Here is an 18,953-nt window from a genome sequence, read left to right as displayed (position 1 = left end):
TTCTCAAATTGAAGCTTAATTATCTCTGAAAAATGCATGGTTACCCCCAATTTTCTTTTTGGATACCAGGAGTACTTACTAAGATCTACTTTCTCCGGATAGTTTTAAATCGCGCAAAAATATCCCTGTTTTAGTAAGCATCACCGATAGGAAATCCGAGTATGTCGAGATGCGCAGAACCTATGCGCAATAACAATAGTAGGCACCGTCCTAAAATGGCATATTTTTTTTACACATGTACATCTGTGATCTGTCTCTGAACAAATGCAAACCACTATAGAATTACATGTAGTTATTGGCCAATGTACATGTCAGAGTTACATGTACATGTAGAATGTTAACAAATTTATTAAGCCAGAAACAAATCTACTTATATATTAATATAGTTCACTAATTACATGTAGTTACTTGTGTAACATCATTTTACAGAGATCAGATCCAGATGATGAAAATCACCTTAAACCTGGACTCAAGTTGGAACTACTGCATTTAGATGACCCCCTCTGTTATTGGGTGGCATCTGTGGTGGATGCATTTGGATTAAGGCTTAGACTGAGACTTGAAGGCTCTTTCAATGATTCTGATGACATCTGGGTCTACTTCCTGTCTGACAATGTCCATCAGTTGGGATTTGGAAAAGAACATAATCTAAGACTTGATATTCCTTCTGGTGAGTTGAAGCATCATTATTATTCAAAAGTAACAAAGAAGATTGTTGGTGCATGAAACTTAGAAAAAAATATTTTAACTTGTAATTGAATAATTGTAGCATCAATAATTTTTGAGAAATGCTGCCCCCGTAAGTTAAGAACTTATGATTCTTCTTGTGTTTATTTCTTTTTTTCCTGTTAAAGCATTGAAGATGAAATATCCAAATGAGGACTGGGCCCAAGTCCAAGGAAGAATGCTTGGCCTTGTCAATCTGTCAACTGAAGATGACGCACTTAATAGGTCACTGAACAAGGTTTGTTTATGCATGTACATGCTTGAGCAGGGGTGGGGCAGTGGTGAGAGCACTTGCCTCCCACCAGTGTGGCCCGGGTTCAATTCCCGGTACTGGCATCATATGTGGGTTGAATTTGTTGTTGGTTCTCTTCTTGCTTCAAGAAGTTTTTCTCTTGGTAGTCCGGTTTTCCCATCTCCTCAAAAACCAACACTGCCAAATTCCAATTTGATCTGGAATGCATGGACACATGTTGAACGAGCTCCTGAGCGCTCTTAAAGGGAACCTCCACTAAAAAAGGAATATATCTTTAAAATAGTTAACATAATGCTCACAATCAAAATTGTTCGAACGTTTTCCAATGGGAGCGTTTGTATCCGAAATAAAGAAATTTTAAAAACAATTGTTTTGGCTTTCCAATTTCCCGGGGGGCGCCATCTTGAATAATTTTGACGTGTGATGGTTGCCCTATTGTTTTAAAACAAAAGCTCTTTGTGCAAATACAAAAGAGCAACCATAACACGTCACAAGCATTTAAGATGGCGGCGCCCAGGAAATTTGAAAACCAAAACAAGCGTTTTTGAAATTCATTTATTTTGGATACAAACGATTTCATTGGAAAACATTGGAACAATTTTGATTGTAAACATTATGTTAAATATTTTGAAGTTGTATTCTTGTTTTAGTGGAGGTTTCCTTTAAGGTTTATTCCGTGGGTAAACAAATTCCATTCCATTCCTTCACATACATGTATTCTCTTTATACCTGAACAAGGTTTGTTTATTAATTGACATGTTTTTTTTAAACTATCTCCTGCTCTTAACATGACATTAACAGCATAATAAATTGAGCTGTACTTTCTTTCTTTAAAAAGCAACTTGACATGACATGTAGCTTACATTATATCTTAAAAATTAATAGTTCTGTTAACTAAAGAAAAGTAGTCACTGCTTTTGAAAATCTGATGGTACACTGTAACCATTTTGACTTATCAGTAGTTTAGACTAAAATGTCATTTTGAGTTGTCCACTTGAATAGGTGAAAGTCAGAAGTAACAAACTGTCATTTCCACCCACCAGAAGCTCATGACCTTGAAGCATTTAACTCTGGTTCAGAGCTGGGGTTTTTTTGAGTTTAAAAATTTCCTTATTTGTTTATACTGTAGCTCGCATTTTCCCACGTATGCAGCTTCGATCTTATTTTTGTCCATATTTGGGCTAAAAATTGGATAGGTGTCCTAAAATCCCCAGCTTTCTGCCAGCTTTGTTCCAATTTGAAAACAAATTCCAAAATTCACCACCCAGCAATCTTTAGAAACACTCTGGATGTGATTTAACTCAAAAGCGATCCAAAGAGGCCGATAAAACAGATTTAATCCATTGACTCTCATGGGTTCCCCATTGACGAGTAAAATAGTCTGGCGTTAGACAGAGTAAAATATTAAGTCTGACCGGTTTAGGCCGGTTTGGACGTCAAAGGGTTAAAATGAATAAAATTGACAGAGCTCAATTTAAATGTGAAGGGTAAAGGTTTTTACTTAAAATGAAAGCGAGGTTCTTAATGTCATTGTGAAAGCCCACCTAAATGTTGTTGATTCTAAAAGTTATGTCAACAAGTGTTCTAACAAGGCCAGTTTTGTACCATGGAGTGGTGAAACTAAAGTAATTAGTTAGAAGACCTGTGAGTGTTTTCTTGCGAAAAACCATGGTTGTAGGTCCTTGTGAGTGGTTATGAATAAAGACATCCAAAAAACTTAAAGTTTCATAGTCCACCTCTTTCTCCATGGTAAAACGTATGTTAGGGTGCCTGGTGTTACTCAGCTTAAGATCCATTTTACCCTCTGAGACGTAATTGACGGCTAGATCGACATTGCATTTATTTAGGGGAATGTTGGTTAATACATGTAGGCTTTCCACATCAAAAGAAACCATAAAATTACCTGACAAGCACAGTTCTTGTATTTCACTTTTCCCTTCTAAAATAATTATTGTTAATTCCTCTAACAAAGTTTTGTCCAACATTAATGATATTGCGAACAAGTCCTTTGAGGAAGGTTCTAGTCTCAAGATCACAACCTTCCTAAAAGTTACTTTTAAAAGGAGGGGAAACAAAGAGGTTTTGCAACTATGACTGTGGAAATGACATACTATTCCAATATATTTTTGTCTATCAGTAAAGTAAGAATTACAATAAGTTCCTCTTCAAATTATTTCTTGTTGCAGTCTCAGAGCTTACCAAAGCCTCATAACTTTAAAACTGGCATGAAACTAGAAGCTGTTAATCCAAAAGATCCTTCATCAATCTGTGCAGCAACAATTTCCAAAGTTGCAAACGAGATATTCTTCCAAGTGGAGATTGACAGTATGATTGAGTGTGGTGACGGAGACAAGCCTTCCATGTGGTGCAGTTCCAATTCCAGGAATATATTCCCTGTGGAATGGTGTAAGAAAAACAATATTCAACTGACTCCTCCTCCAGGTATTGCATTGCACTTTTAGGAACTGCTTTAAATGTAAAGACTGCAAGTGGACAATCAACAGTACTCTTATGTAAAACAGATGGCATTCCTTCTTCTTGTCATTTCAAGCATGGAGGCAGTGTGGCCTGGTGGTTAAGGCACTTGCCTTGAGATCTGGAGACAGTTGGTTGAAGACTTGTTTTGACCAACTGTTGGATTTGATCCTGGTAGTCCCTGAATCAACTTCTTAGCTGCACTTGAAAATAGCTTAGAGAAGAGTTGTTGTTTTGTTAATTCATTGATTACATGTATGTTGCATATGTATGTTCCATTGTTCCTGAACAGCCCCAATGGGGAGTGGTCATTTGAGTATGTACGGTATGTACTGTAATTCACATTTTCTTAATTTTATGCTCAAACTGGAATCCATGAACTCCTGCAGAAACCCATGGCAGGTACATGGAGGCCTTATTTGTCCAAGAAAGTGTAAAGTTCTGCATTACAGTATGTTGATCTATTTTAAGATAAACTTTATTTTCCAACTCCTATAAGAATTGCAGAGAGATGCAAAAAGTACAGTAGCTAATGTCTGTCTTTTTTTAATTTTTTTAGGATACCTCATTCATCCTTTCAGTTGGACAACATACCTTGAATGGACAAATAGCTCTGCAGCTCCAGACTTGTTGTTCGACTTGGTAATGCAAACTTTCTATAATGCCAATGTTTTGCATTGTTAGACATGAGTTTGCAGCTAAGTGAATCACAAAACATTAATGAATAGAAACATGCACACCAGAATTATTCTATTGTGCATGTTTCTATTCATATGTGTTTTGTGATTCACTTAGCTGCAAATTCATGCAGTAGTGTTACAAGGGTATGTTGTACAGTTGTATCAGTGAAAAAGGTAGTATTCTATTCAATATCATTTGTACCGGTAATCAGAGTCAAAATCTGGAAGAGGATTCTCTGGATAAGCAACTGTTAACCAATTAGGATCATGTAATCATGTCATCTTGATTACCAAAAAAGCCCTCGTGATTAAGAAAAAATGCCCCCGTCTCAGCCAATCAGCATTCAGTAATTTTGCGCTTTATGTGATAAACAGGGTAAGCATGTTTGAGCCAAAATTTAAGATCACTTTAGTTAGCCAGACAGCTTGCCTCATAAAGGCAACATTGGAGGAGTCCTCATCAGACATGTTTTGTGGTCATGAAATTTGTTTTTAAATTATGGTGTATTTGCACTGAATATCAATTTTGATCCTTGTAATTACTTAGGGTGCATTCCCTTGGGATGATCCAAAAAAGGGATCACCTATCCAAGATCACTTGGATCACGATGCATCAAAGGAACCGAAAAATCCACTCTGGGTGAGGATTTTTTGGTTCCTTTGATGCAGCATGATCCAAGTGATCTTGGATCAGTGATCCTTTTTCGGATCATCCCAAAAGAACGCACCCTTAGTAAGATGGACATACATGTATATGAATCTGTGGCTGTCATTTCTTTCACTCCTCCTCACCAGAGATAATCCCAGAGATTTGTCTGCCTGTTCAGGCTATGCATACTCATTAAATGTTTTTGCCTTTTTTGTTTTATCGGTTTGCCATGTTATTTAGGATATTCCACCTCATGAGTTTGACATTGGTATGAAGTTTGAGGCTGTGGATCAAACAGATCCCAGTATAATGACAGTGGCATCAGTGACGCAGGTGGTTGGACGAACAATGTGGGTGCTGTTGGATGGATTCAAAGATGACTCTGTTGAACATATTTATGATGTGGAGTCATTTGATCTCTTTCCTGTGGGCTGGTGCAGTATGAATGGACACCCTCTACTTGCTCCAAGAATACAGCGTAAAAAACACACTTCATTCATTGTTTTGAATTCAGCTAGACTGTGAGGCTAAGAGGAAAACTTTATAAGGATTTGAAGTACCCTTATTGTTTGTACAATGATACTTGAAGCAAAAAGCTTGTTAACTGCTTGAAGAAAAAACAGTTGAACTGAAATAAGCATTACTTGATTGTTGTTAAATGCAACTGGATGCAGCCAGTTGGCTATAAATTTTAATTAAACAGGTTTTGTACTGTATATGAAATCGGTGCAACTGAAAACAAACTTAGTCAGTGGACAGGGTGAGATTTGAACCTGAAGTATCAGCATCCCAATCCAGCATCCCACAGTTATAATGTGTTTATTTGTGTAGTCTTTCATTTAACCATATTCTTTATCTTTTGGGTGTCATCATTGTAGCCAAGACACAAGTCTTTGTTCTACCCTGTCATTCTTCTCATTAGCATCACGTTGATGTTATATGGCATACTTTCATCTTTTGCTATTAGGTCCTCCTGAAGAAAACAGACGTCTAGCTTCCTTAAGGTAATAAGTAATTCACCTCTACCTTAATGTATTTTATTTTCAACATCTTATTGTCTTGCATCTCCTTCCTTGAAAGGCTGGCTGACTGAGCTCTCAGGTAAACATGAGTATGCTACCCATTTACTCGTAAGCTTTATCAAGTGCTTCGTTTTCCTATACTATGCACACACTATAAGCAGGAGATAGGCAAGGTAGAACCTAAGGACCCTTGTAGTTGTGTAAAAACTTGTCCTTTTGAGCCAACTTTGTTCCTAGACACCTATTCCAGTCCCTTTAGAGTCATTCAGTCATTCAAGCTGTCCACTTCAGTTGCAAAAGTGAGGCGCATGCAAACAGGTGAGTTTGTGTTGGCAGTTACAAGGAACCCTTCACTAGTCTACACTATTAAATGTGAGTGCCTGTGACCCTAACCCTAACCCCAATATTCATATATCATTTCATCGTTGATTCATTCCTCACGGGAACCCACAAATGACCAGCTCCCAACGTCAGTGGCTTCATATCTCAGTTGGTTAGAGCGTCGCAACGGTATCGCGAGGTCACGGGTTCAAATCCAGTTGAAGTCTTGAATTTTTCAGGCTTCTCTATGCAATTGCAAAAATTGCGTTCACAACTGCAAAGATCATAGCTTCACTTAATAATGGTATTGTTCTCTTTCAGGATAACAAAACAAAGGGAAAATAAAAAATCTACAGCAGATACTGAAGTTTCAAATACAACAAACACTTCAAATACCTTGTCAGACATAGCGGATGACTTAAGCACCACAGACGTGAACAGTTCTGAGAAAATTGAGGGCAAGACAATTTTGGAATCAGATATAATCAATGCAGCAAGTGTAGTTGTAACAAATCAGTCGAGCATACCCATTATTAGCAAAGACTTAGAACCAGTGGTCAAATTGGAGACCACTGCAATTAAAGAAGAGAAACACATTGCTGTTAAAGAAAAGAAACACGAAGAACCAAGGTGTCGAGAGGTACTGGAAAAGATCCCAAGCACTCCTAAAGGAAAGTACGATTTGAGGGCATCAACACTTATCGCACGGGATTACTGGAGCAAAGAGAAAGAAGAGAAAGAGGACGAAGAAGATAAGAAAAAAGGGAATGTTGAAGCGGTCATAGATTTAACTGAAGATGAAGATATTCAACAAAGGACAGGTATGTTAAGATGACGATTTGGGATGAATTTGGATTCCTCATTGTGACTGCAGGGAGCTTTTCGAAATTCCCTTTCATTTTTTTGGTCATTAGAGACCACCACAAAGACAAAATGGTGCCAACGTGTAATTAGCTTTCTTTTTCTTTTGCAGAAATTTGTATTTTTGTGAGGAACAAATGTGAGCAAGGACCTTTTCTGAACAAATCCAAATTAGCCAATGTTCCGGCTGTTATTGGTCCCGCTGATCCAACCATTGTGCTGACACAGCTTTTGGAACAGATTTTGCCATGTGCAGACTCCCCTAAGGAAGTTGTCAAGCTTTTTGCTTGTGAGACAAAGAAAAGGACCATCTCGTCAATTGTTAAGGTGCATATTATTAGGGAACTTAAGCACGTGCGTTTTTGAGACGCGGACGGCAACCGGAACTGAACATTTCGCGTGCCAGGACAGTGGTGTTTTCCAGATTTTTAATCATCTCTAATGGGGAAAAGATACGTAGCAATGTAAATGTCATTTCTCGCCTGAAGTTAGGTCATAAATTAGTTATTCCAAGAATGAAAAAAAATTGGGGGTCACCGACTGTGTGTCAGAGAAAAAGGCAAGGGAAAAATGGCCTAATTTCGATAGATAGGTCATACAATGCAAGGGTGTGTATTTATGAAGCGCCCATGGGTCGTTCCTCGTTGTACCTATAGTAACAATCGCCGCCTCTGGTGACGAGGATATCATTTTTGGGTTTCTGTGATAGGAGCCACACTAACGCTATTTTAGTTAAAAATATACAACACAGAAAGTTTCACCATTTGGAGTAAAATGGAAATCTGAGAAACCATGAATCCTACTCAAATGACACACTAGGGAGCTTAAGCACGCGCGTTTTTGAGACGCGGACGGCAACCGGAAGTGAGCTGTTTTCCTTTCTAACTTGTCTTCACACAACCACACTTACATTGATAAGTGTCTTTTCTCCATTAGAGATGATTAGTATAAAAATCTAGGAGACACCACTGCCCTGGCACGCTAAATGTTCTCTTCCGGTTTCCGTCTGCGTCTCAAAAACGCGCGTGCTTAAGCTTCCTACTATCTCGCACAGGAAGGTACTGCATTTAACTACATACTTTGACTTAGTCAGCCTCGCGTGTGTTGCGATGTATTACCTTCTGCTTTCCATGCCCTGTTGGAATGTTAGATCACTGTCAAGAATCAACATTGATGTGTTTAATCATTTTTTTCCTTTAGACTCTTAAGATCAAGCTGTCCTTGTGTGAAAACCTCATCAGCCTCAACAGAGTAGCGCGGTGTATGCATTGCGATATCGTCAAAGGTTTGTTTTAAAGCAAAACTGTGGGAAGCTTAAGTTTTTTCCGCCTTAGTTGATGCTTAGTTGCCGTAACCAATCGTTATCATCATCTTCATCATTGTTTTTTTTTTATGTGATGTAGGAAGCAAATGCATGGATTATTCGGTACTTGCAAGCGAAGTTGTTTTTAGGAGGCTCAAAAGGGTTTTTAGCTGGCGTCAAATCGTGCGAACCGGAAATAAAACATGCGGAAACAATTTGTCTTTATCTCGCAATTTTGCTCGGTGACCTGTCTTGATTTTTTACATGCACGTATCATTCACTATGGCACTTCGAAGAAAAAAGTTTCGGGGAAAGTTATCTAGTACAATTTTCTGTAAACTTCAAAACGCCTTTTTCGATGTATCTTAAGCTTAAATTCTACTAGATAACTTTTGCCATACTTCGTCTAAGAAGTTAAAGAATTTAGGGAGATTTCCAACAAAGAATAAAAACGGTAGGTCACCGACTTAGTTTTTCAGATAATTTTCTTAGGCCCGTTTTAAACGTCGCACTTTACCTGTGCCAAATCTAATGCACATGAGAAACGCTCATTTGCATTACATTCGGCAGATGTAAAAAAATGCGACGTTAAAAACGGGCCTAAAACTAAAATTTAGAGGGCCTTTTTGTGGACTGGCGTGTTGCCATGTTAACCGATATGACGTTATAAGTGCTCTCAAAGTATTACCCAACAATAGAGTTGCAAAGATATTTATAGTTTGCCTACACTATGAAATATCCTCCTTCAGTATCTTTCAGCGTTTCACAAACATTACAGCAAGGAAAAACCCTTTCGAGCCTCCTCAAGGATATTGCTTTTCACGAAGGAGAATTTATACTAATTATGCCATTTGTTGAATTAGTCACACGGGTATTGGTTGATGCCATTTGAGTTGACAGTTTGGCCGCAATGTTGGAGCATCTATTAATTTGGAGAACTTAATCCCGATCTGTTGCGAATCCAAATTAAAACAAGTAGCTCTGGAAATGAGTGCATTCATAATTAGCAGTTCATCTCCACGTGACTATTTCTTTGTGGTGATTTACTATCGGTGAGCGTTATTTGGGATAGAAAGGAAGGACATTTCCTCTATCACTTCAGTTACATGAAGTTAACTCTATACTTGAAAATTTTCTCGTCAATTTAATTTGAAAAACCGCGCTATTAAGTTCCCAAGATTTTTAAAGAACGTGAATGTGGGGAATAAGTGAGGAACCCACACTGTCACTTTTTTTTCAAGATTATAATTCTCTCAGATCTTCTCGCGTACACAACAAGGTTAGGTCTATAACCGACTAGAACTAAAATCAATTGTTCCCTTATCTCATGGACGCACCTTGATCACACGTAAACTGATTGGCTATAAAGATCTTTCACGCAAAAGATAAACAAACTTATTTATCGGAGCAGACAGAAAGTAACGCTCGATTTCCGGACAGATATCTCGCAATCATAACATCAACATTAGTTAAATCAATACTAATTATCTTGTTTCCGACACACTCCCCCCATGTGCTTTCCACGAGGAAGCACATGTAATCAGAGGAAACTTGATCAGTTCATTTAAGTATAGTATAACAAAAACGAAGTAGTTTTTCTTTTTCTTTTTTTTTTTGAAGTTTGAGTCACTCAATGCCTATATGCAACATCATAGTTCGATCTTGTTCTCGGGTTTTAAAGTTCTCCATCTTCAGCAACACCCTGAATACGCAAGGTAGCAGCCACAGCAGCATCTCTCCTTGGACGGAAAACTGATGCTCCAGCATTAAGCTGTGGCGGCGCTGCAGCTCTTTCTGGCACTTTATCACAGGTTAATTCCAGTGGGTAAAGGTGTTGGATTGGTCTCTCCAAGAACGTTTTTCCCGCGCGTAACTTCACCGCTCGCACTTTTCCATCTCGTCCTTCAAACAGCTCTTCCACAACACCAAGGGGCCACTTCCCACGATTTTTGTCTTCTGTACGGATAATGACGACATCTCCTACGTTCAGTGGCCTGTGTGTACCTGGGATGTTGTGGGTGTGTCGTTCTCTCAGTGCGGCCAAGTATTCCCGCGTCCAGCGCTTCCACAAGGCATCTTTGCAGGTCCTGAGGTACCTTTCCCGTTTTCGCAGATCATAATCTTCCTCTCTCCACGGCTGTCGCTCAGGCAGGCGTATAGATCTTTGGAATAGAAAGGAGGACGTGGTCAGTAGAGGGAGCTGGACGTCATCTTCCACATACGATAGGGGGTGGCGGTTTAACTGAGTTTCCACATCGAGCACAACTTCGGACAGCTCTGTCCAGGTCAGCATTCCTCCCCCAATCACTTTGTAGAAAGCGCGTTTAAAAACGCCCACCAGTCGCTCGAACTGGCCGCCCCACCAGGGTGCTCGACTCAGGTTGAATCTCCAAGTGATCTTCTCTGATGCTAGGTAGTCTTGGATTTGCTCGTCTTTCTGGATTTCTTTCAACAGTTTTGCCGCTCCCACGAAAGTCCTTCCATTGTCTGAGAAAATCTTAGATGGTCGTCCTCGTCTAGCGATGAATCGCTTTAGGCTTGCCATGAAGGTAGTGGTTTCTAGATTTGGTAGGATTTCTAGGTACAAAGCTCTCGTTAAACTGCAGGCATAAAGCACCAAATAGGCTTTCCCTTCTGCTCGCGAAGACTTGCGGTACTTAATGGGGCCGGCAAAATCAACACCCACTACTTCGAAAGGACTTGATCCCTCTCTTCTCTCAGGTGGCAATAAACCAGGGGGTGGAGCTGCGAGAGCAACTGCCTGAAAACGCTTGCACCCGTAGCACTGCCTGATGGTTTTCTTTGCAAGGCGTCTAAGGCGTGGGATCCAATACTCCTCTCTGATTTTAGCCATAGTGAGCCCCACTCCCCCATGGAGTGTGGCTTTGTGGGCGTGTTGAACAAATTTCTCAGCAAAGGTCGTTGCGTCTGGTATGTAGATCGGATAGGGACCTGGTAGTCTTCCACGGCACTCTAGCAATCCGTCTTTGTTTCTCTGTAAGTTGAGCCTCAGTCGGTCTTCTTCCATGTTTGCAGTACCCTGGCTTTGGGCGCGCATCAACCAGAAGAGGGTTTGCTTTCCAATTTCTTCTGTTGTGAGAGGGCCCTTTGTTCTGTTTGCTCTCTTTGTTCTAGCATTTTGGGCGAACCGCATGATCCAGGCGCACACTCGCAACGTCTTCCAGTATGAGCTTTTGGCAAGGAGTTCGTCGAGCTCATCGTCAGAATTCACGGCCAAGGCGAATAATTCCTTTGTAATTTTCACCTCTTGGTTGGATTCCTTACTGGGTGCGGTGACAAAGTTTTCTGGCCATTTCCTAGGGTCACTAAGCCACTCTGGTCCACTCCACCATAGTTGGTTCTCTTTAGATACCAATCCACCACGGCTGGCAAGGTCTGCAGGATTATCTTCAGTTGGTACGTGTCGCCAGATAACCTCAACATGCTCTCTGATCTTCCGTACTCGGTTAGCCACAAACTGCTTGTAGTCCCCTCCACCTAATATCCAGTACAAGGCAACACTGCTGTCCAGCCAACAGTGTAGGGAAGTTACTGGGAAGCCTTGAAGTGCGTCTTGTACGTTACTCAAGAGGTTTACAGCCATGTGTCCCGAGACCAGCTCTCGTCGAGGTATAGTTAGGCCTTGCTTCGCTAGTCTTGCTTTCGCCGCGACAAGTCCTTGATTTAAAGCGCTTGGTTGTTTGACGACGGCGTAAACAGCAGCAGCGACACCCTTTCCGCTTGCGTCCCCGAAGGCGTGGAGTTCAATTTCCTCGATTGATTCTTGGGCGCTGGTCAGTGCTCTTGGGCAGGAAACTTCATGTGGTAAAGAGCGCTCCCACTTCTGCCACAGTTGTTCTAAAGGCACCGATAACGGTGCATCCCAAGCGGATTTCTCTTCGCAGGCATTTCGGTAAAGCAGCTTTCCTTGTAAGGTGATTGGCGCGATCAGACCAAGGGGGTCATAGATTCTTGCTACTTTTCCAAGAATCCCTCGTTTAGTAGGTTGCGCAACTTCTTCTGGAATAGTGACTGCAATTTCGTCTGTTGATTTATCCCATTTTAAACCAAGCAGACCGCACTCTCTGGACTTTACTCCTAGTTGCTGTTTGGCATAGCTCAAGTCATCTTCATTCCCGGCGTCCTCTGAGATCTCTAATTTAGGGATGTTTGAGTGCCACTTGTGCAAATGAAAGGTGGCCCGGCGAAATATTTCGGTTGTTTTAGCTTTCTTTTCTTCGGTTTCTTGGACAGTTCCTCCGCCAGTAATGAGATCATCTACATAAAGTTCTCGTTCTATTTCTGCAACAGTATTAGGGCGATCAGCTCTACAGATGTTTAAATGGTGGTGGATTACGTCGCCAAGTAGAAAAGGCGAGGGTCCCAAGCCAAAGAGTGCTCTGGTGAACCTGTAGGTGCGAATACGTAAGGGATTCTTGCCGTCTAGCCAATGGAAACGCAGTGCGTCTCGGTCTTGCTCGCGGATACGCACTTGAAGAAATGCCTTGCGAATATCACCGGCTAGGGCTACTGCATGAAACCTTCCTCTTAAGAGTACTTTCCACAGCTGATTCTGTAGGGGTGGTCCAACTTCTAGGCAGTCGTTTAGGGAGGGAGCTGAGTCATAAGCTCTCGCTGAGGCATCGTATACAATCCGCGTCTTAGTAGTTTCGGCGCTCTCTCTTACAACAGCCTTGTGGGGGATGTAGAACTCTCGTCCAGATGCTGGCATCTCTGCCTCTTCTATAACTCCTTCATGTAGCTGTTCTTGGATGATTGCATCATAGTCGTTAAGCTTCCCTGTTTTCTTCAGTCGCTGAACTAGGCTTCCGAGTCGCTTCAAGCTCCCCGACTTGTTAGAGGGCAAGGGAGGATGATCTCCTTTCCAGGGAAGGCCGGTCTCGTACCAGCCTTCAGGGCTGCGGCTGAGCTGTTCGATGAACTCTTCATACACCACGCTTTGATCTCCATTTGGTTTATCTTCGAGCCCTAGAACGTCCATGCGGCAGAGCTCTTCATAACTGGTTGAGGTCGTTTGGGCTAAGAACATGCTGTCAAGGTTTTGCTCTGTTCCTGGAGACATAATGGTCCACCCAAAAAGAGTGAACTCGGCCACAGGCTCTCCAATGGATCCAGTACGCTGGGATGTTGACGTTTTAATCTTCGCGTAATCACTCGCTCCCAGAATAACATGAACCGGAAGTAGGCTCTTGGTGTCAGTGTCTTCTATGTCCACGCCTTTCAGATGACGGTATTTTCTGATCATTTCCCTGTAGTTCGGGTTTTCCACGCACAACAGTTCAGCCCGGTCTATCCTGTTTGCGCTGAGAGGGATGGTATAGTTTCCTTTTGTGTCACTCACTTGAACGTTGTAGGTTTCGGTTCGCTTGGTAACGGTGCCCACAATAGTTTGTATTTGTCGCGTTAGAGTGCGTGACGGTACAAGATTTAATCGATCCAAGATGTATCCCGAGGCATAAGAGGAAGTTGCCCCTGTATCCAAAAGGGCTCTACAGGTCACGCCATTCAATTTGACGAGCACAACGGGATGGCACACTTTCTCTCCTTCTTGGGTCGCAGTTAACGCCACCCCACCGCTGGTTGTTGTTTGGCGTCCAGCTGTTGTCGAACGATCGCAAATAGACGAGTGATGCTTTTGTTTACAGTGTACGCACGATGTGCGGCTACGGCATTGTGATGCATTGTGTTGTGTTCCAGTGCAGTTAAAACACAAGCGTTTGCTTTGTAGAATTCTTCTGCGCTCCGCTGGAGATGTCACGCTGTCACATTCCCAGGATCTGTGAGTCTCGCGATCGCAGTAAACACACACGCGTCGTGAGATTGGTCCGCGGTCTTGCGCGTAGAAACTATTATCGCGAGGAGTACGAGGAGGGCGCGGCGGTCGTGGAGGCCGAGAACGCAGATGTGAGGGCTGTGATGGAGAGATCTCGTGAACCGACTCATTTACTTCCATTGGATGGATAGCTTTCCATTCTTCTAACGATCGCATTAGCTCCGCGAATCCCCAGTCTTGCCATCCTGGTTTTCCATTCACGAGATCTGCTTTTATGCCCGGCAACTTGTCTAGAACCCCACGCACCATAGACAAACAACCAGATAGTTTACCCAGAGTCTCTAGAGCTTGAACATTATAGTTCAAAGTTTGCCAAAACTTGTGGATTTCATTTGGTTTGCTTCCAGATATCACCGGCAACGCATTGATGTTATCGATGTAAGCTCGCACGATCTCGCTCGTTTTCCCGTAATTAGATTTCAAGATGTTCTTAGCGCGTTCGTAGCCTTCGGAGTTAAAGGGCAAGCCATCAATTGTTTCACACACATTAGTTTCCAATAATTCCTTTAGATGGGCAAACTTTGTAACCGGTGCAATATCCGCTGCATCTATTTCGGCTTCAAACTTATTCCAAAAGGAGAGCCATTTTTCATAAGTGCCGTCATACTTAGTGATAACCAGCTTTGGCATTTTTACATTTCCCTTACTGGGAGGCTTCGCGGTAGGTTGATCTAATGATTGCAATTTTGACTTCTGTTCGAGTTTCAGCTTTTCAAATTGCAGTTCGTCCTCCCGCCTTTTGGCAAGGATGGCTTCTTCCTCTTCAAGCTTTTGGGTTTTCTCTTTAGTTCCAATTTCTTCCAGATAACGAGTTAAATCCGCTACTTGCAAATCTACTTCATCAATTGTTTTTTCGATCGATGCACCCCATGCCTTCACATCTTCGATACTTTCTGCTGCTTCCAGCTTACCTTTCTCAATGTCCATCTTTAGATCTTCGACGTTCGCCACAATTTTCCTTAAAGCTTCTCTATGGCGGGCTATTTTGTCGTTGTTTCCCTTTTCCACAACTGTGTCAGTCTTGCCGCGCGTTAGAGCTAAAAGTTGAAGCTCGGCATCAAGAGCCTTGAGTTTAGATTCCATATTCGTAGATAAAGTGTCCCGTCGGAGGTGCCACTAATGTGGGGAATAAGTAAGGAACCCACACTGTCACTTTTTTTTCAAGATTATAATTCTCTCAGATCTTCTCGCGTACACAACAAGGTTAGGTCTATAACCGACTAGAACTACAATCAATTGTTCCCTTATCTCACGGACGCACCTTGATCACACGTAAGCTGATTGGCTATAAAGATCTTTCACGCAAAAGATAAACAAACTTATTTATCGGAGCAGACAAAAAGTAACGCTCGATTTCCGGACAGATATCTCGCAATCATAACATCAACATTAGTTAAATCAATACTAATCATCTTGTTTCCGACACAAGGTCGAGATAATTGAACTGGACCATAAGCGACATTTGCATCATCAAGAGAAAATGAGGGGACAGAGAGGGAGGCTCCCGGTCCAGCCCTTGGGATATGTCATGTCCACGATTCAAGTTATTTTTAGACGAGTGGAAGTCTTTGTTCTAGCGGAAGTGTGTCTTCCGAGACGTCAGCATGCAAGCCAACCTCGGTCTGATGTTTGAAAGAAAAGCAACGATTTCATCAACCTTCCACGTGCGCCACCATTTTCTCTGTTCACTAAGAACCTGAGAGCGAAGCAGGGCTGCATGCGGACGTCTCGGAAGACACACTTCCGCTCGTCTAAAAATAACTTTCGTGGACTTGACATATCCCGGCCAACGCCCTGAGCCTCCCTCTCTGTCCCCTCGTTTTCTCTCAGCATCATTTAGAACCACCAGACCATTGAAGCATGCCGATGAGCAAGTGTGAGTTTTCATAATATTTAAATAGATACCCATCACCAAAATTGAAAGATAACCGGTTTAAAATGGGTGCTAGACTTAAATACTTCAAGATCAGCGCTATTCGAAACGTGTGCTTTGAATTAAACACTGTTGATCAGCGCTATACGAAATACTTGAATAGGGTGCATGGGAATATGTTGGTGACCTTCTAATCTATGTACATTGTGTAACTGTCATGAGATGTCCAATGTCCTTCTCATCTATCGGTTTTGCATTAACTCTTATTGGTATATACTAAAACAGTGGAAAGCCTTGAACGCGCGTGCTGATTGGCTGCTCAAATTCCGGATATTTAACAATTATTCCATGAGCGCGCGTTGGATAGAACAATTGCGCTCATAGAGACCTCCGAGCAATTTGCGCGGAATTTGCGCTGGAAAATGTTGTAAACTTTGCAGGAATAAATGAGTTAAAATCATTTTTTTTTTGTGCTATATTATCTCACTGTTTTAGTATATACTAAAACAACTATTCACCTCAGAGTCGGTGGCTAGTGGTGGATATTTACTTCTCCACTTCGCGGCTCGGTAAATATCCACCACTAGCCACCTCCACTTCGGTGAATAGTTGCTAACTGTTCTTTGACTTGGAACAAAATAAGACCGAACAATGTTGACAAGAGTGGCTGTTTCTGTAGAATTCCCACCGGTAATTGGTGCTCTATAGTCGGACTGATAGGTAATTAGTTCTAGCTTTTAAACAATTATCTTAACGAGGACAACAACAAATCTGTTCCGGCAGCTACAGTTGTCTCTGTAGTTGTCTTTATCCTTGTGAGGATAATCAATCTGCTTTTATTTAGTGGCAATGCTTTTATTGAGTCATGATGCAAGACCAGTGAAGAAGCTAGCGTTGCTTTTGGGATCTCTTCGCTTTGTTTGAATTTTCAATTTATCAAGACTGGGAACATAAAAGGCACTACCCTGGTCCCTGAGGTTTTGAAGGAGCGGCGAGAAGAGAAAAATATCTGGTCACTTGCATGAAAGTGAGATTCAAGTCCAAGAAAACCAGAGGTTTTTCTCTTCTCGCCGCTTCGCGACTCATTTTCACCGCTTTGCGGCTCTCTCACGGCTCAAGAAAAACCTCTGGGACCAGGGTAAAAAGGCCCCAGTGTTCTACTAAACATTTGATGAAAGGGTTGTGGCAGTTAATCGGTGTTACAAGAAACGATCTTCTGTTGGTTTCCTCATGGCATCTTCTTCCATTTTCAGCTCCCCTCACAAAACAACTTTGTTCGCCTCGCAAACTGGAATTTCCAAAAGATGTGGGTAAACTCACAAGCACACCTACGAGTGGTAGTGAAAGTCATGTCACCAGAAATCTTTCTGTGGTACGCAGTTATCTTCTCGAGCCTCCAAAAACTGCACCACTTGATGCTGCAACCTTGCCCACGTCAAAGCACATTACTAAGTGGACTGTTAGTGACGTTGCGGATTATATCAGGTCAACGGATTGTCACAGGTTCGCCGAAAACTTTATGAAACAGGTAAGCTTGAGGATAAGCTGTAAATTTCGAGAAAGTCAGTGGTGAGAGGATAGTATGAAACCGTAGCTTATGGACCACCTTTGTATCATGAATAAAATAGTTCTGTAGTTATTCTTTTTTATTTGCGATCTTTGTCATTTGACAACTAATCATTAATATTTGAATTCGAGTACTACTGCTCTTGCATGAGACGATCTCTTATTTTGTTTTCGCATTTAGCTAATAATAGGACTGGGAGTAAGGATGGCCGTGTGGGGTGACGGTCGTGCCTCCGACCTCTTTGGACCCGGGATCAAATCCTGAGCTTGTGCGTGGGCTGAATTTGTCAGTCTTGTTTGTCTCAAGCTTACTCCGATGGTTTTTCTGGGTATTCCGGTTTTACTCCCTCAGTAAAATTGACTCCCAACTTATTCCATCTGTGTTGCTGTGCTCCAAAGTCATGCAGATGTTGTGTTCAGGGACCGAGTAGCTAACCAGCAGCCCCGCTCCCCAAGTCCGACCCCTTAGAAATTCAGTCTCTGACAGCAAGAAAGGGCAATAGCCCACTTTCTATATATTAAAATTCAGTCCTAAACAAAAGGCATCATCTCGAGGCTCTGGGGAATAAACTCATACAAATCCTTATATTTATTCTTGGGACCATTATAAGTCCCAAGAGAAACTGGAAACAATGCTTATGTGAAATGTTTGCGGTATTTTTGAAAGTGTCCTATGTTGCTTATCATATAATTTATGGATGAATTTGTTGGTACCAAAAAGTCATCAGTTGTCCTCCGGTCATATGTTTACAGGAAATTGATGGCCGAGCGCTGTCACTACTGTCTTTAGACGAGATTCACAAATGTCTGGGAGTGACCTTAGGACCAGCTATTAAGCTTCAAAACTCTGTACAAAGCCTCCTCAAAAAGAATCAGTGACGATGTCATAGTTTCAGCTCCTCACTTTCGTTGACTCCGTGGTATTTTTCTTCAGTGGGCTATAATTTTGGCTGATGACCTGTTTATAAAAAGTGTGCTTTGGCCTGTTTTCCATCAAGATATCCATGTATATTGTACATACGCATTTCTAATGAGCGCTACAAACTAATTAATATCCATCTAAGCACTGTTTAAATTAATTATTAAATTAACCCTTTCACTCCTGTGGGGTTCCCCATTGACGAGTAAAATCGTGTGGCGTTAGACAGAGTAAAATCTATAAGTCTCATTGACCCTTACAGGAGTGAAAGGGCTAATTAATTACAATTAATTACTAGATTTTGTTCTACTCCTAAGTTGAAATAAGGAGTATTTGATGCGTCAGCTCTTCGGTTTTCTTGCAATTAAGGTTTGAAACTTAGGTTTGAAATGTAGGGGTTTTATGTGTTCTTTTTGTTTTCTAGCTTGTACAATTAAACTATACAACCAAA

At 41.6% G+C, this 18,953-nt stretch overlaps 2 protein-coding genes across 3 annotated transcripts in view; one reads left to right on the top strand and one right to left on the bottom strand.

Moving 5' to 3' along the window:
* LOC138056711 (scm-like with four MBT domains protein 1) overlaps positions 1-18,953 on the top strand; it is a 26,617-nt gene extending 7,664 nt beyond the window's left edge. For both annotated transcript variants that reach the window (XM_068902570.1, XM_068902569.1), the window contains exons 6-16: positions 430-670; positions 855-964; positions 3,166-3,421; positions 4,014-4,096; positions 5,024-5,261; positions 5,751-5,787; positions 6,448-6,947; positions 7,100-7,314; positions 8,188-8,272; positions 17,271-17,545; positions 18,337-18,953. In XM_068902570.1, coding sequence (XP_068758671.1) covers positions 430-670; positions 855-964; positions 3,166-3,421; positions 4,014-4,096; positions 5,024-5,261; positions 5,751-5,787; positions 6,448-6,947; positions 7,100-7,314; positions 8,188-8,272; positions 17,271-17,545; positions 18,337-18,462 — 2,166 coding nt within the window. In that variant the 3' untranslated portion in view covers positions 18,463-18,953. The remainder of the gene's footprint in view (positions 1-429; positions 671-854; positions 965-3,165; positions 3,422-4,013; positions 4,097-5,023; positions 5,262-5,750; positions 5,788-6,447; positions 6,948-7,099; positions 7,315-8,187; positions 8,273-17,270; positions 17,546-18,336) is intronic.
* Positions 9,890-15,560, bottom strand: LOC138056706 (uncharacterized). Its single transcript, XM_068902562.1, has one exon. The coding sequence runs from the start codon at positions 15,225-15,227 to the stop codon at positions 9,966-9,968; it is 5,262 nt and encodes a 1,753-aa protein (XP_068758663.1). The 5' UTR covers positions 15,228-15,560; the 3' UTR covers positions 9,890-9,965.

Source organism: Montipora capricornis, chromosome 7 (genome assembly GCF_036669925.1).
Source record: "Montipora capricornis isolate CH-2021 chromosome 7, ASM3666992v2, whole genome shotgun sequence".
NCBI lineage: Eukaryota > Metazoa > Cnidaria > Anthozoa > Scleractinia > Acroporidae > Montipora > Montipora capricornis.
The sequence above is the reverse complement of the archived record's forward strand: the minus strand, read 5'-3'. Positions and strand labels throughout refer to the sequence as shown.

Coding starts and splice junctions, on each gene's coding strand:
- LOC138056706 (XM_068902562.1), bottom strand. CDS start 15,227: ATGGAATCTAAACTCAAGGCTCTTGATGCCGAGCTTCAACTTTTAGCT.